The sequence below is a fragment of the Saccopteryx leptura genome, chromosome 3 (assembly GCF_036850995.1).
Source record: "Saccopteryx leptura isolate mSacLep1 chromosome 3, mSacLep1_pri_phased_curated, whole genome shotgun sequence".
Classification (NCBI taxonomy): Eukaryota; Metazoa; Chordata; class Mammalia; order Chiroptera; family Emballonuridae; genus Saccopteryx; species Saccopteryx leptura.
The window spans coordinates 284,225,371-284,241,005 of record NC_089505.1 but is presented as its reverse complement, the minus strand read 5'-3'; the positions used below and the strand labels follow the sequence as shown (position 1 = coordinate 284,241,005).

At 34.7% G+C, this 15,635-nt stretch overlaps 1 protein-coding gene across 1 annotated transcript in view; it reads right to left on the bottom strand.

The window, feature by feature from the left end:
- MEMO1 (mediator of cell motility 1) overlaps positions 1-15,635 on the bottom strand; it is a 152,109-nt gene that overhangs the window by 19,251 nt on the left and 117,223 nt on the right. The window contains 2 exon segments of the mRNA XM_066378583.1: positions 1,824-1,900; positions 10,104-10,246. Coding sequence (XP_066234680.1) covers positions 1,824-1,900; positions 10,104-10,246 — 220 coding nt within the window.

The window sequence follows — 15,635 nt, the reverse complement described above, 5'->3', positions numbered from 1 at the left end:
AGCATCTAACTACACTATGTATTTAACTAATAAGAGTTGTACCTGGGCATTTACATTATTAGGTATATATTACTATAAATTACTTTCATTATTTTTTTCTCATCTTCAATTAGAGTATTCATTTGACTTATGTATATTGGAAGGTCATCTGCACTAAAATTTACTCATTTGAGAAACATTTATTGAGCACCTACTTATGTTCTAATTACTATTCTCAGCACTTCAGACACATCAGTGAAAACAAAATATCCTGAATAACATAATTGTAATAAAAAGTAAATAAAACATTTAGTTTGTTAGGAAAAAAGTAGGGCAAGGTAAGATGTTAGGTGGGTTGGGAGTGCTGAATGGGGTTGAGTGTAGTATAGGATGCAAAATTAAATAGGGGGTCGGTAGGCCTCACTGGGACAGTAAAAGCTGAGCAAAGCCATGAGGTGAGACGGCCAAGTGCAAAAAGGGCACAAATCTTAAGTTAGGCACCTAAAAGGCATTACTGAGGAACAGTAAGGAGACCAGTGTCTCCACACTACCTTCTAAATACCTCTTATTCTCTATAATGTAATGTTATTTTTAAATCTGTTCAAAGATGAGACTGAAAGTTCCACTAAGTCAGAGACCATGTTTTCTCTTCATACTATGATCAATACTGCACAGAGTACCAGATACAAAGTACAACCCATTAACCATTTGTCATATGAGTAAGCGATGAAAAAACCAGTCAAGTTTTCTGAGGCAACTGATAACTAAACCTCAGAAAAATGAGATTAGAGCTAGAAGCCAGAAAAGAATTAAACGACTGCAATGACAACATAATAAAGCCAAAAGGAAAAGTCAGTAAACTACAATCTAGACAAACTCCCAAACATAAAAGTATTAGGCCATAATTGCATTTAAAGTAACAAGATAAATTTAAAGATATAATAAAATCTCTTAAGTAATTAAATTTGCATTCATTCCATCTGGCTTTTAATAAAATATACTATGTGATATAATCTACTTATAGGTTCAGATCCAGATTTCTTACTATACACCATGTATTATAGACTAAATAATCTTGTACTAAAAAATATACATAAAGATTTAGACACAACGGTAAAGTTGATTTTAACAAACACAGATTTAAAGGCTGATAGAGTTTAAAGATAATTTAGAGGATGTCTACTCAAGTATCTCATCTTAGTGATGACCACCTGAGGACTCAAGAACTGAAAAGATCTGTCACAGGCCACCACAAGTTAATGATACAACTGCTAAATTTAATATTCTGTTCATGAGTAGACACCAAAATGATGTGTATGACTTTTTAAATATTAAAAGTACTATAACTGTCATACTACTTCAAGGAAAATGACAGGATCTATATCTACTGTTCTGGGCTAGGTAAAAATAAAATCATTTTAAAATTCTATATTTAAAGTAACAAACTGAAATTCCATTTAAGAAAAATCTAAATGGCCAAAAAAAGAATTAAATAATACAATAAACTAAGAATTTGCCCTGGTTGTTTCTGCTTAGCAGTAAGTATTGGCATTAGTATCCTGTTGTCCCTAAAACTAACACACTCCCCCAAATAATAGCTAAAATTGTGTCTATTCTTAGGTAGTTTCATTAATCAAATAAAATTAAGATGAAGAAAATTTGTACTAATAGAACAGGGATTATTTTTAAAATCAGTACTCATATGGTTATAAACTATATTTTGCACATTTAAAGATAAAGAATTATTAGTCCATTGTATATTTCAACATATTGTCTTGAATCACTAATCTGAAATTAAATTAAAAAATCTTAGAGCATTAAAACCCCACACCTGAAAGACTTACCATTTTATCTAGATGTTCAATGGATCTATAAATCTCCCCCTGGGATTCATCATAGTAACTGTAACGGAATCTTTGACCTTGAAACAAATATCATGTACAAAATAAAATAGGGAAAAATTAGAAGCTAAAAAGAAAGCAAGCGCTTACCAAATAATTTCAGTTCTCAAGGAAGGCAAAGCATAGCTTAAGCCTCTGAGAGAATCATTCCCAAGAGCCCTTGTACATAAAAATAAAAGGCATATTTGGGAAGGTAATAAAGAAATATATTACCAGTGTTTTATGATATTAAATAACTATTTCAAATTTTAAAACCTTATAGTCATGAGCAATACAAAAGACTAAGGAAACAAAACAGCTTAAAAGTTAGAAGCATTGTTAAATATATCAGTCTGTAATGGAAAGTAAACCAAAGAATATGAAGCAAGAAAACTTGGTACTGTGTCTCAATGTAACAAGTCAATGAAAGCTTAGCTTTTCCTGCACAAATGCAAAGATTTGATCTCTAATACAGAAAAAAATGCATAGATCAGAGATATATGTGGCTTGTGTGATTTTTATGACCTAAAAAAATTTTATCTCATTTTCACAAAACTTGCTACTCAGAAACGGATCAATACAAGTGCCTTAAAATAAAATTCACAAAAGAATATAATAAATAGTCCTACTCTGACAATAAAATCTCAACAACAGTACAAGCACATAACATTCGATGTTAACTGTTTTCCAGAGTGTAAATGGAAGAAGCTCAAAAAGACGACCAAAAAAAAAAACCAAAAACCAAACAAACAAAAAATCCATATCTAAGCCCACATAACTAATTGTGGATTGTTGTAATACTGATTATGTTGCATCTAAACCTTTATTTCAGCCACACCTTTATTTCCAAGAACTCCTTACTTTTATATTTCCTTATTTTAAAAGATTCCCTGAAATGCACTTCTAAAGGTAGTATAGCACACCAATCGTGTGCACATGCTACGTATCTTGTGCTTCATTTTAAGAGCAAGTTCACATATCCAATTATTATCCTCACATCTGAGAAGATGGATGGATTTCTTTGGCTAGATAATTATGATTTTTAAACTTTCTGTTTATCTTGCTAAAAAATACAACCTTATAAATAATGAGCAGTGCAAAATTATAAAACCCTTTTTATGTCTTTTTGGAAAAAACAAGATGTCACAATTTTTAAAACTTAATTTACTCGTTGATGCTAATAATCTTTGATGGTCATCTTTCTACAATATACATCATTTCCTCAACTGTCACATTTTACCTTTTCATATACATTACTATGTACAATTACTCAACGTGGTAGTTCTTATTTCCCCCCAAGAACCATTATTAAATTAATACTGTATCTTACATGACATCCTATAATCAAGCAATAGGTTCTAAGAAAATTATCTGCTTTCTTAATTTAAAAAAATGATAAAACAGCTTTTTTGTAAACATTGAGGATTATAGTCCTTGCACTAAAAAAAAATCTTAAACAATGACAGTTCATCACTCAATACCCTTATATTAAAATAATTCATCAGACATTTCTTTCAAAATTTAGGATTAAGTATAGATGTTTTTATCCTCAAAGAATTTATGTACTTTCTTCTACCTAATAATGAAAACTATATAATTTGCCCCATTTTTCATATTTGCCAGGTGACTGTCAGAAGGCTCAAAGACAAATCTAAAGTCTGTCACAATAATTTATTGATTCAAATAACTGGTATTAAAATTCTCCTTCAATTTCAAGTTCTTTTGAAAAAGCTGCCCAAAATCTTTGAATGAACAATTAAATGAATAATCTTAGACAAGGAAATTCTGACACAATGTCACTGTAGTAAGAATAATATCCTTGTAAGAAATGAAGATGAATATTCTTTGAACCTGAACTGCTTCAGATATATACTAATGTATTCTTTTTTCTTGCTTCTGGAAATAGCCATTAGTTTTAGCTGTAAATAATCCCTGTGACCAGGACTTAACTGTCTTTTCTGAAGACTACTACTCTTGGGTGTGAGAAAAATAAATGTACTTTGTGATTCCCATTTGCTACCCAAAAGTCTGTTTTGCTTATTTCCAAATTCAGAGCTACTGTTTCAAATGGTTGGAGGTGGTCAAACCGCCTTAATCCTAAATGAAAAGTATAACTAGATTTTGAAATGCTGTCTTCTTCATATAGACCATTTATTTTAAAGGTAAGTTTCACTTAAAAACTACTTCTAAAGTAAAATTACATAGAATATTTGAAACTTTAAAATATTAAAACAACATGTAGTTTAATAAAAAATACACAGAAAAGCAATGAGCCAATGTTCAATATTTTGCTACCTACTTTTTGCTACTCTTCAGTAGCCACCTTATATTTGTAGTTGAAAAACTGAGTAGAAATATTTGATGAGCTCTAAAGAATCTACCTATTAAGAAGCTACTACATACAACTACTACACTGAAAAAAAAATCTTGTAACAGCTCAATATATGTCTTACAGTAATTTCTTCAATGTACAAACATTTAAAAAATTTTTCAGGAATTCATTCTGGTTAATATACATACAGAAAGTATGAAATTTAAAATAAGTAACTGCCAACATCTTAACCTATGTGTATGTATGTATTTGTGTGTTTGTGTGTATATGCATGCACATGCTAATACACACTTAATGTTAATTAAAAACCCATTGAAATTTGAGGCCAAAAGATCTTTCTTTGTTTCCAATTACTAAAAAAGTAAGTTTATTGAGATTTTATTTCATAAGCAATAAAAGAAATGACTAGATCATAAATGTACCTTTAACTAAATATCGTTGGTTTATAATACATTATCATTCCATGTACCTCATGAGCAGACCTATTTTGTCTTACACTATTTCTTAACACTCAGTAAAGCTTATCTAACTGAACTGAACAAAAACAGTTGTCTATGCCCCTGGAGAACGGGACTTGTGCACTTTTATAAGTATGAAGAAAGCATATCACATAGTAAGAGAAAATTACTTACCTGAAACTTATCCTTTCAGAAGGTACACTGGGAAAATGGATTCTTTGAGCCCCTGTTTCAACTCCAAGTATGAGCTTTCTAGCTTTAAGAGCCATTGACACTGCCCCTAGGGGCAGCACAAGCTTTGGAACTCCCCTAGTGAGTATGTCAGTAGTTTCTTCAGGTGCCTTCCCTCAGTTCTTTTCAAATTCAAAAGATGAGAGGAAAAATAACCCAAGAAAAAAATCCTGTAAAGCAGAAACCTTACTCTTTGAGAGAAGGAGGGTAGCTCATTTGTGAATCCATTCCAGAGCACGCTTTCTGAGAAAAAGAAATACAGGTAAGTAATTTTCCCATCTCCAAAGGTGACTGGTGATTAATGAGTGGATTCACAGAGTGTGGAGAATAAGCTCCAGGGATGTCTGTTTAACACACAACAATCAACTAATGAGGACAAACATAACAATGAATGGTACAAGAACCAATGCTACTTTTTAAGTTCCTTGAAAAAAAAAAAGGTAAAAAAAATTTTTTAACCTTAACATTAAGCTACACATTGAATAGTGGAATTAAACAATGAGCTTGGAAGGTTGATCTATAAACCCTCAAAAGATCAGTCAGTAAGACGGACTTTCAGACATATGTCCAGTAAAAACTGTACTGTTATACACTCTCTTAATCACTTTATATTTATATGTTAAAACATTTTCAAATATTTTTGAAATATTTTGAAATATTTAAAACTAAGAACCTACGAGGCAGATTGCTAAGGACCTAAAACTGTGGAAATTCTTAAGTAAAATCACTATTTAAAAAATGTATTTCACAAAGGAAACATATTCTAAGTACTCTAATCATTCTCATAAGGAAAATATATACTATAGTCCTTTCATTCTGAAATCTTAGTTATAATGTAAAAGTATTATTAGCCTTCTCTCAAACTTGGAAAGGATTAAAAAAACTATATAAATGAAATCAGTATGTATAAATATCAAAGCTAGGATAAGACATATTTCAGGAATTAGCTAACTTACACTCAAATCAAATTAAGTAATTCCAAAATAGTAATTCCCTCATAACCCAAGAGACTACCAGCAGAAAGGAAGAAGAGAATACATGAATAATCACTTTTTAATACATATTGAAGTAGAAATCTGAATAAAGATATAAAAATTTAGAGGAACACCATTTTTCATAGGTGGCACATACTTATAAAAAAGAAATGATGTAAACCTAGACAAATATAAGTTTACAGAGAAAAACTGAAAATTTCTGAAGTGACAAAAGTAAACTTTATTCATATTTTAATAATTCATCATTAATATTTACCAAGTAAATTTATTGAAATCGATTTGTACTTAAAACCACTATAAAAGGAAAATTAAACAGAACTATGAATCCGCTTTTAAATAATATATTTCTGTTAGATCCAATTTCTCTTAGAAACTTCTTTAAAGTTAGTTAACTGAAAATTCTGTTAATGAAAGCTGTTAATAATCTAAATTTGGAAATATAAATTTCATGGAGGTCAGGAAACACAAATATTAACAGTATAGATGGAGAAAGGAAAAATGAAACTTCAGAAACTGAAATGAAAATCCTACTAATTACAAAAACTAAAATAGGCCCAGACAAAATTCTCCTATATGGAACCATCCAAAAGAATGTGGATCTTGATAAGTACACAAAGGATGGGGACAGCACCATTTAAACATAGTAAAAATCAAACACTAGCAGCAAATGTCCTTTCACCTATGTCACTCTTCCTGACAGTAACAGGAAAGATGAAAAGAGGGGGATCATTATAAGCATTGGTGGGGAAACAGCATCCAGTTGGGCTGACTAGTGACTAGATAAAAGGCAAGAACTGAAATGCGGGGGTTCTGTCTGCAAGGCAGTTCAAATGAGGGGATGGAAAGGAGGGGCCTAGCAGAATCTAGGTTCTCAGCTCTCCCTTAGCTCGCCTCACCTCAAGGAGAAAACTTGAAAGTATTTTAGTCTTTCTACTTATTTCTCTAATTATCTAATTTAAGTCTGAATGAAGCTAAATGGGATATGAAAGATGAACAACTTTAAAGCAAAATATACTTTAAAAAAAAAAAGGAAGTCATTCATGTGAATGGACACTGGCTAACGAAGTCAACAAGGCAAATTTCTTCCGACTACATACAGGTCTACCAACTGTCTTTATCACAAGTTTCTCCCTTTACTTTCCACAGAAGCTGGACAAGATATTAAAAGCAACAATGACTAGAAATGAAAAATGTCACAGCCAGTATTGTCATATACTATTAACATAAACAAAATTCCACTGTATATAACTGAGTAATTTTATCAAATGTACCATAATCAATTAAAAAACCAGCAATTTATAAATGTGGGATATGTTAAGAGACTCACACAAGAGAAATTAAAGTCTCTAAGTACCTGAGGAACTAAATTCTTTCTGTGGGATGATTTAGAATTCTTTGTTATCATTACTTCAGCATGGTAAAATCAAACTGTACAGAATCTTTAAAAAAAAGGAGAGGAAACCACTAAATATTATCTTCATGAGAAAAAGCTAAATTTTTGAGATGAGAATGTAGTGCTCATTAATTTAGAAAAGATGACTAATGCCAATAAAGCATGAATTTGAGAAATGTGAGACAATTTCTGAGGCAGTTTAACCCATAACTAGCCAACGATTCATATTACTACTTCAATAGGCATGTAAAATAGAAAATAAATCTTACAAGTGCAGCAGTTACTATAGATATTACTATTGTAGAAAAGAGACTACAAATTTTGGAAGAATATCCATGTAACCCCTTCAAATTACTCCAAAACCTCAATCAAATTTCCTAATAATAAATAGTACAGTGCTTCCTGTAAGTACAAAGTAAGCACTTAATACACATTGTTAGTGATAGTAATAATGAAAAAACAAACACCTTGAAAAGTTCTATTATTTAATCACCAAACGTAAATATAAATGTTTTAGTCTATGTTTAGCTTCCAATAAGCTAACTTATCACCAGAAAGTCCTATCTTACATCTTAAATACCAAAATTTTCAAGAAATCATATAAAATGACCTAAATAATTTTCTGAGAATCTAGGTAGAATGTAAAACAAAATTCATTTTTCTCAACATTGTACTAAAATATAGTAGTGCAGTAGAGTTTGTTAATGAGGTAAAAAGGATGATACCACTGAAAAGAGCGATATTAAGGTGTCCACTGATGTTTTATGTGAATTTATGTTGTAGTTGATTGTACATGGTGCCAATCTAGAAACGCTTACTTAGATTCTGAAAAACTGTATCATGAGAACCAATTATTTAAATCATAATGTAATTTAAAGTGATTCGTAAGAGCCTTAAAAGAGAAAAGTGCTTTAGAAGTTTTAATTCATGCTTCAAGAATTTTTCATTTCTAAAGTATTTTAAAGTATTATTTATTTAATTTCTAAAGTAATATTCCCAATGTAAATTTACACTACTAAAGAAAAATAGCCCTTTTTTCATTATAATACACCTCAATTTTTAAGATCAACTCTTACTAAACTTCCAAATTCTCAAGACACTCTTTTTAAGTGCCTACCCTCAGATGTAATATACTTATGTCCATAAAAAAATTAACTCCTGCCAAAGGTAGCCAATACAACTGGTTATTAATTTAACCCTTTGAGTAGTGAATTTTTTTCATGCTCGCTGACCCCCGGGAGTGAGTTATTTTTGTGTTTTTTTAATGAAATTAGTTCCAGTTACAGTTTTATTAACTTAAAATCATGTTTATTTGATAACCAATTTATGGAAACAGGAACATACATATGCCTTCTTTTAATGTTGTCTTACACATTTTTTAAATAAGTCAATCATACTCTGGATGGTCAGGAGGCACGAAGATGTACATGAACATTCATGTACATGAACATTCGTACTACTCAAAGGGTTAAAGAGCCCTGAGAGCCTCTCAGGATGTCTGGCAAGGTAGCACAACTACCTGCAAACCCTAACCCAGGGCTTTCAACCTCAGCACTACTGGTATTTTGGACAGGATAATTCTTTGACATAGAGGTTTTACTGTGCGTTATAGTATGTTTAGTTAGCAGCTTCCTTAACTGTATTCACTAGATGCCAACAGTATCCCGACCTCCCACCCTACCCAGTTGCGTTTATCAAAAATGTCTCTTGGCATTTGCAAATTCCCCCTGGAGGACAATCTATGCCCCATTTGAGAAATTAGTGACTTAAACAAAAATATTTATCTATGTCATTAGGGAGGATGATTCTCTCAAACTGAAATCTCAAGGCCACTCATAACAAAACGTAAAAGAAGAAAATACCAGACTAAATAGGCCAGGTGAATGATGAATCAACTCTGGCAATCAATGGGTAAGATGTGAAAATACAGGGCTCCCTATATCTCATTGAGGATGTTTTTCTGGCCATTCTAACACTCTGCCTTAAAATGTATGGTCTTATGCCTTATGTTTTCTAGATAATCAAAGAAATAACTGAAGGATGAACAGATACTGGCACCCTTAAACTAATGAACACATAAGTCAAAGAGATGTCCTATAAAGAAAAGAATTCAGAAATATTCTAGAACGGTAAATGAGAACACATTTTGTCCAAAGAAAGAATTTGAAAATCACAATTTACTAAAAGAGGCATCCACAAATGTCTCACAATCTATTCACTATGAAGCTTCCTTATTCTTTTAATTCACAGTAGTAACAAAAATCACTTAGGAGTCCTTACTCTTATGAACCATTACCAATGAAGACCGCAGTGGTACTAGCCAACGTGTTACAGTCTTTGGAGTACAGCTTTAAACTGATGGCAATTACGGGCAAATACTAAGCACCAAAGGAAAAAAAGAAAGAAAAAAGACTTTACAAAACAGGAAACGTGGGAAAGAACTGCCACTGCACATGATACTCTTCCATGTTCTAAAGAAGAAAATTTGTTTTATCCACCAAAAAAACCAACTTCGGGCATCTACAACACAACTCTAACTGGAAATGGGGTTAAAAGATCTTATCTGCCACTAATGTAAGTGTCTAAGCAAGGATGCCCTCACAGTGTGAATCCAATTACACCAGTCGCCTTTGGAAATGTATCCATAATCCACTATTATAATCTGATCCTTTTTAAATGCCCAAAAAACTTTTTATTCACTTTTAAATATTGCTGCTAAAAGTAAAACTTTCCAAGGTAAGTGATAAAGCACTGAAAATCAGAGCTTAGAATGAAAAGATACCTTTAACCACAGTATATAATAGCTACCATGATATGTTAAAATCTAGAACTTACCCCAATGGCAGAAATCAGAAGAAACCACAAAGAGATTACTAGGATCCGCTAGATATTTACTGAAGAGTTTTCCGAATTCCTGTTCTTTTGACTCACTCAGAGCTCCAACCAGTACAGGAATAATGGTAAACTCATCCTTATGGCTTAAAGAAAACAGAAAAAAAGTGTCACTTAAGAAGTATAAGAATAAAATAGTTTTCAATGTGTTTGCACTAAAAAGTGGAACATTTATTAATACATATGATATTGTTGAATTCTTAAAATCTATAAATTAAATGTTTAAAGAAGACCATTTAAAATATAAGAAGTACAAAAAATGAGAGGTATAAAATACTCAAAATATCCATTTAAATTATAGAAATGTACAATACTTCTTTAGTTAAACAAAGCTATTTTTCTACAAGTAAAATAATATCCTCAAAAATAAAAATAACCCCATCAGACAATCACCACGTCAAGTCTTCTCAACTAACCATCAAAGCTAGAATCATCTGCCCAATCCTGCAATTTTAAAAGCACATTTATAACTCTTCCTCACCTGTTTTAGTCCTATCCCATTATTAATACCACCATTTCTGGCACTTGTTCTATAAAACTGACAAGTGAGACCTACAACACTTAATATTGGCTCCATAAAATTCACCAACTACACTTTCTCCTATACTAATAAACAGATACAGGACATCTGAAAATACAACTCAAGATCTACTGACATTTGGGGTAAACACAGAATTCAAGGAAGTAGGTATTAATTTCTAGCAGCAAGAAAAAGACACCATGGCCACCCCTACCCACAATGTTTATGACATATTCACAAGTCCCTTTCTCACTCTACAGATTCACAGATTTATGGAAAAGGAACAGAGCAGATTAATAAAGAACTATGATGGGCTATAAAGAAATAGATGTTTATCCAAAACCTTTCGATTTTTCATTGTAGTGAAATTTTACTTACATATATTCAATATTATTTATATTCTAAATGATCTCAGATTTGGAATTTTAGAAGCATGAAATCATGTTTGTTTGATCTGTTCTGAACAGGACTTAAGGGAGAAAAAACCACCAGTATAATAAATGCCTTTTAATATGATAATCTGACAACTGATGCAGGACAAACAGAATTCATAAAAAAGTTCTTTAAAATACTAAGTTTAAGTATTCCCCAAATAAATGTTAGCCCAGCTTCATAAAGCTAAATTCAGGGAACCCAAGCGCCTCCCCCACAAAGGCCCCCTTACCCTTGTCAATTGCGAAATAAACAGATCATACAGATCTCCAGTCCCTCTGCAATGCAGGGGCTTCTTGGGCAGAATCTGCATCTATGGAGTAAGAAAAAAAGAGGAAGCTGGCAGAGGAAGCTGCCAGGGGGTATTTCTTTCTCTGCTTCTTATCCATTTGCTTAACAACTGCATGAGTGAATAGGGGCTTTTCAATAAGTTAAAAGTGCTTATCATTTCAAAGAAAAGAATTTGAGCTCTAGTAAAAATTCTAGAAGATTGTTATGACCTGTTCTAACTTCAAGTGCCACCTACATAAATAAATACACTAAGATCATCGAAGTTTGCAAATAATTATAACATGGTAGGAAAAGTTATAAAGAGTATAAAAACAAGAAGTCAGGAGAAATGGGTTCAAGTATTATCTCTACCACCTACGAATGTTGAGTGCATGGCTAAATCACTAACCTAAAAATGTCCTTATCTATAAAATAATCATAACTAAAATACCTATTCCATAAAACTGTTGCAAAGCAAAGAATACTATAGGATAGTATTTCAACAATAGCTGGCCCACTCTGAAGAAACAACACATGTCTACCCTCCACAAAAGCCACCAAACCACTCAACCTATCTGAGCTTGCAAATCTATCTATAAAGAGGTAAACGTCTATTACCTAGAAATATAAACTTTGATTCAAGATTCATCTACCTCTGTCACCTCCCTTTTTAAACAATTTCTTGTTGTTCTCTATCCTCACAAAGCATGAGTTAGAGAAGAGAATTTAGCTTTGGTGGTAGGCAAATAGAGACATGAGCAGAGCAAGGATGATGGGCCAGGTATAGGTCACCAGAGCAAGGACAAAAGGTCAGGTACAGGGGGTTAACAGGGTTGAAAGCCTCAGATGCCTAGCAACAGGCAAACTGAGACAACAAAGACCTTGCCCCCAGAGTGACCTTTCTTCCCTGCCATGTTGTTGGCCATGTGAGTTAGACCCCCCTTAGAGGTGAAAACAATGGGGCCAAAGAAGAGCCCATAAGCAATAAGCCCCCAGGACAGTGAGGTTCTGACCAGTATCAAATACATCTAGGCCTCAGTTGTGTTTCAGCTCCAGGCCCAGAAAAGCAGCAAACCAAACAACTCTACAGCCCACCTTAGCACCAGCAAGCTGCATTGATTAAGGACCCCTTGCCCTGGCCGGTTGGCTCAGCAGTAGAGCGTCGGCCTAGCGTGCGGAGGACCCGGGTTCGATTCCCGGCCAGGGCACACAGGAGAAGCGCCCATTTGCTTCTCCACCCCTCCACCGCGCTTTCCTCTCTGTCTCTCTCTTCCCCTCCCGCAGCCGAGGCTCCATTGGAGCAAAGATGGCCCGGGCGCTGGGGATGGCTCCTTGGCCTCTGCCTCAGGCGCTAGAGTGGCTCTGGTCGCAATATGGCGACGCCCAGGATGGGCAGAGCATCGCCCCCTGGTGGGCAGAGCATCGCCCCTGGTGGGCGTGCCGGGTGGATCCCGGTCGGGCGCATGCTGGAGTCTGTCTGACTGTCTCTCCCCGTTTCCAGCTTCAGAAATGAAAAAAAAAAAAAAAAAAAAAAAAAAAGGACCCCTTGCCCTGCCACCAACCGATCAGTGGAAACCATGACCCTGAAAGGACATACCTAGAGAGCTGATGAATATTCTATGAAGATCTCTCCCCACCCCACCCCATGTCCCCTAAAATCTTCACCTTTAAAAGCCCTTAGGAGGGAGGACCCAGGTCCTCATCCTCCAGAGTCTTTGCTCCCCCCACAGTCCTCCAGGCTCCTTTTCTGTGCCTTTCTCTTTCTCCTAAGCTCCAATAGTCCTTCTTCGACCTCTGTGACTTTCTAAATAAACTTTCTCTTATAGTTTGAGATGACTCTGAATTCTTTCCTAGCCAGAACTCAAATACCAAGGTTGTTGAAACAAGGTTCAGTCTGCCCCTGCCTAAAACCTGGTGCCATTTCTCCCACCGCCAACAGCTTTGGTATGTAATATGCCCAGGTTTTAGAATCAATGTGTAAAGTTGGTTCTCCCTAGTGAAAGAGTACAAATAACAATTTATGAAACTGATAAACTGTCAAAGACAACCATTTTGTGCTCCAGAAAGGCAAAAAACAAGATTAGAGTTTATTCTTGAAAATGACTGAATTTCTTGGGAGGAATAGTGGAAGTCTGGCATTTTAGGAAGACCTATTTCCATGTCCCTGCTCCACTCCCATGGTCCTTCCAGCAAGGTGTGGTTGGCTGGGAAAATCAGGTACTTCACTGCTAAAGGGAGCTGACTGATTTGAAACCGAGAGCAGAAAACCCACACCAAGCAGGAAATAGAACAGTATGCAACTCTTGCTTGAAGCCTGAGAGTACTGTACCAGTTGAGGCAAGCCACAAACTGAAAGACTATCTAGAAATTTAACAGGGAAAGGAGAGAGCCATAGAGCAACTTGATAAATTCACATATTCTGAGGAGAGAATTGATATTCTCCACACAACCCTGGCTAGAAGGCACTGCCAAGCTCCCCAACAATGCCAGCTAATTGGGATGGTGAGATCATGCGCAAGGAAAAGTAGAGACCTGAGAGACCAAGCTCTCACACATCCCTGGCTGAATAGAAATCTGCAAGAGGACACAGGGAGACCAGAGAAGGTCCAGTAGAAACTGAAGGAGGCAAACCTGAAAACAGCCTGAACTTTCAGAGTGAGCACCAAAACCCACAAACTATCAGCAGAGGGAGATGGTTAGGGTTAGGGATTAGGGTTAGTGTTATAGTCACGCCTTACTGGTTTGAGATATGCAAGCACAACTGCCAACCAATCATCAGCTAAGCACTAAGCAATGCAGTACTAAGAAATCCAAAGCAAAACACAAGCAAGAATATTTAAAAAGGCCCTGGCCGGTTGGCTCAGTGGATAGAGTATCCACCCGGCATATGGACGTTCCAGGTTCAATTCCTGGTTAGGGCACACAAGAGAAGGGACCATCAACTTTTATTCCCTTCTCTCTCCCACTTCTCTCTTTCTTCCTCTCCTCCAGCCAGTTGTTCCACTGGTTCGAGAGTCTGCTGTTGGTACTGAGGATAGCTCGGTTAGTCCAAGAGTCAGCCTCAGGTGCTAAAAATAGCTCAGTTGATTTGAGCATCGTCCCCAGACGGGTTGACAGGTGGATTCCAGTCAAGGCACATGTAGCAGTCTATCTCACTATTTCCCCTCTTCTAAGAATAAAAAATATATAAATAAATAAATAAGTTTTTATAAAGCTGTGGTAGACATTGTGTAGTCAGAAAACATGAAAGTTACTTTTTAAAATAAATGAAAGAAACAATCCCTACCACCTACCAAAAAAATTAATAAAATCAGAATCTAGCTGGTATAATGTACTATGTAAAAAGTCTAGTGTCAAGGAAAAATTATCAGCCAAAGGAAAAACTGGAAAAATGTGACCCATTATAAAAAAATAAAAAAAAAAGTCAGTAAAACTATATCCGAGTGGGACCAGATACTGACTTAAGTCAGTGGTTCTCAAAAGGTGTGCGTCAGGGTGCACTGATGTGCCCTAGATTTGCAGGTGCGCCCTATGGTATTCCAGAGAAATATATGCCTGTTGGGAATCAAAAAACCAACAGGGTTTTTGGAGTTTAGATTTTTGGGGGACAGAGGTGTGGGGAATTGGCTACAAACTGATAGTCTGCCCAACCCCCCACCTCACTTGCCTGATTAGGTTGCAAAAGGCTGTTAAGCTGTGGTGCTGGGTTGTTTACACTACTCCCATGTTCCCTGGAAAGACCAGAGGAAAGTTTCTTCTATCCTTTGTTTGGTGTAAAGTTAAGATAATATGTATGGTGGGGGTTATGGATTGATGATTAAACATAAGGAATTGTCTCTTAAAGTTTTTTGGATTTCTATAAAAGAAGAATATGTAGCAATATCTTAAAAAGCTCTGAACATTTTACTACAATTTTCAACATCCTATTTATGTGAATTAGGATTTTCTACCCTCAACTCAAGAGTAAAAAGAGAGGATTCTTCAATGTATTGACAAGGAAATGAGAGTTTGCCTTTCAAATATATGCCCAAACATTGAAGAAATCGCTAGGACACATTAGGCTCATGTTTCTCATAAACACAAGAATGAAAAAACTTAACACATTCGCACTGGACCTGCCAAATTTACTAAATCTTACTAAGAATGTATCTACATTATAAATAGATAACATTTTTTAGCCCCTCTTTTTTATGAATTCTAAAAAGCATAACTCAAAAAGTATAACATAAAAATGTTTTAATATCAGAATAAAT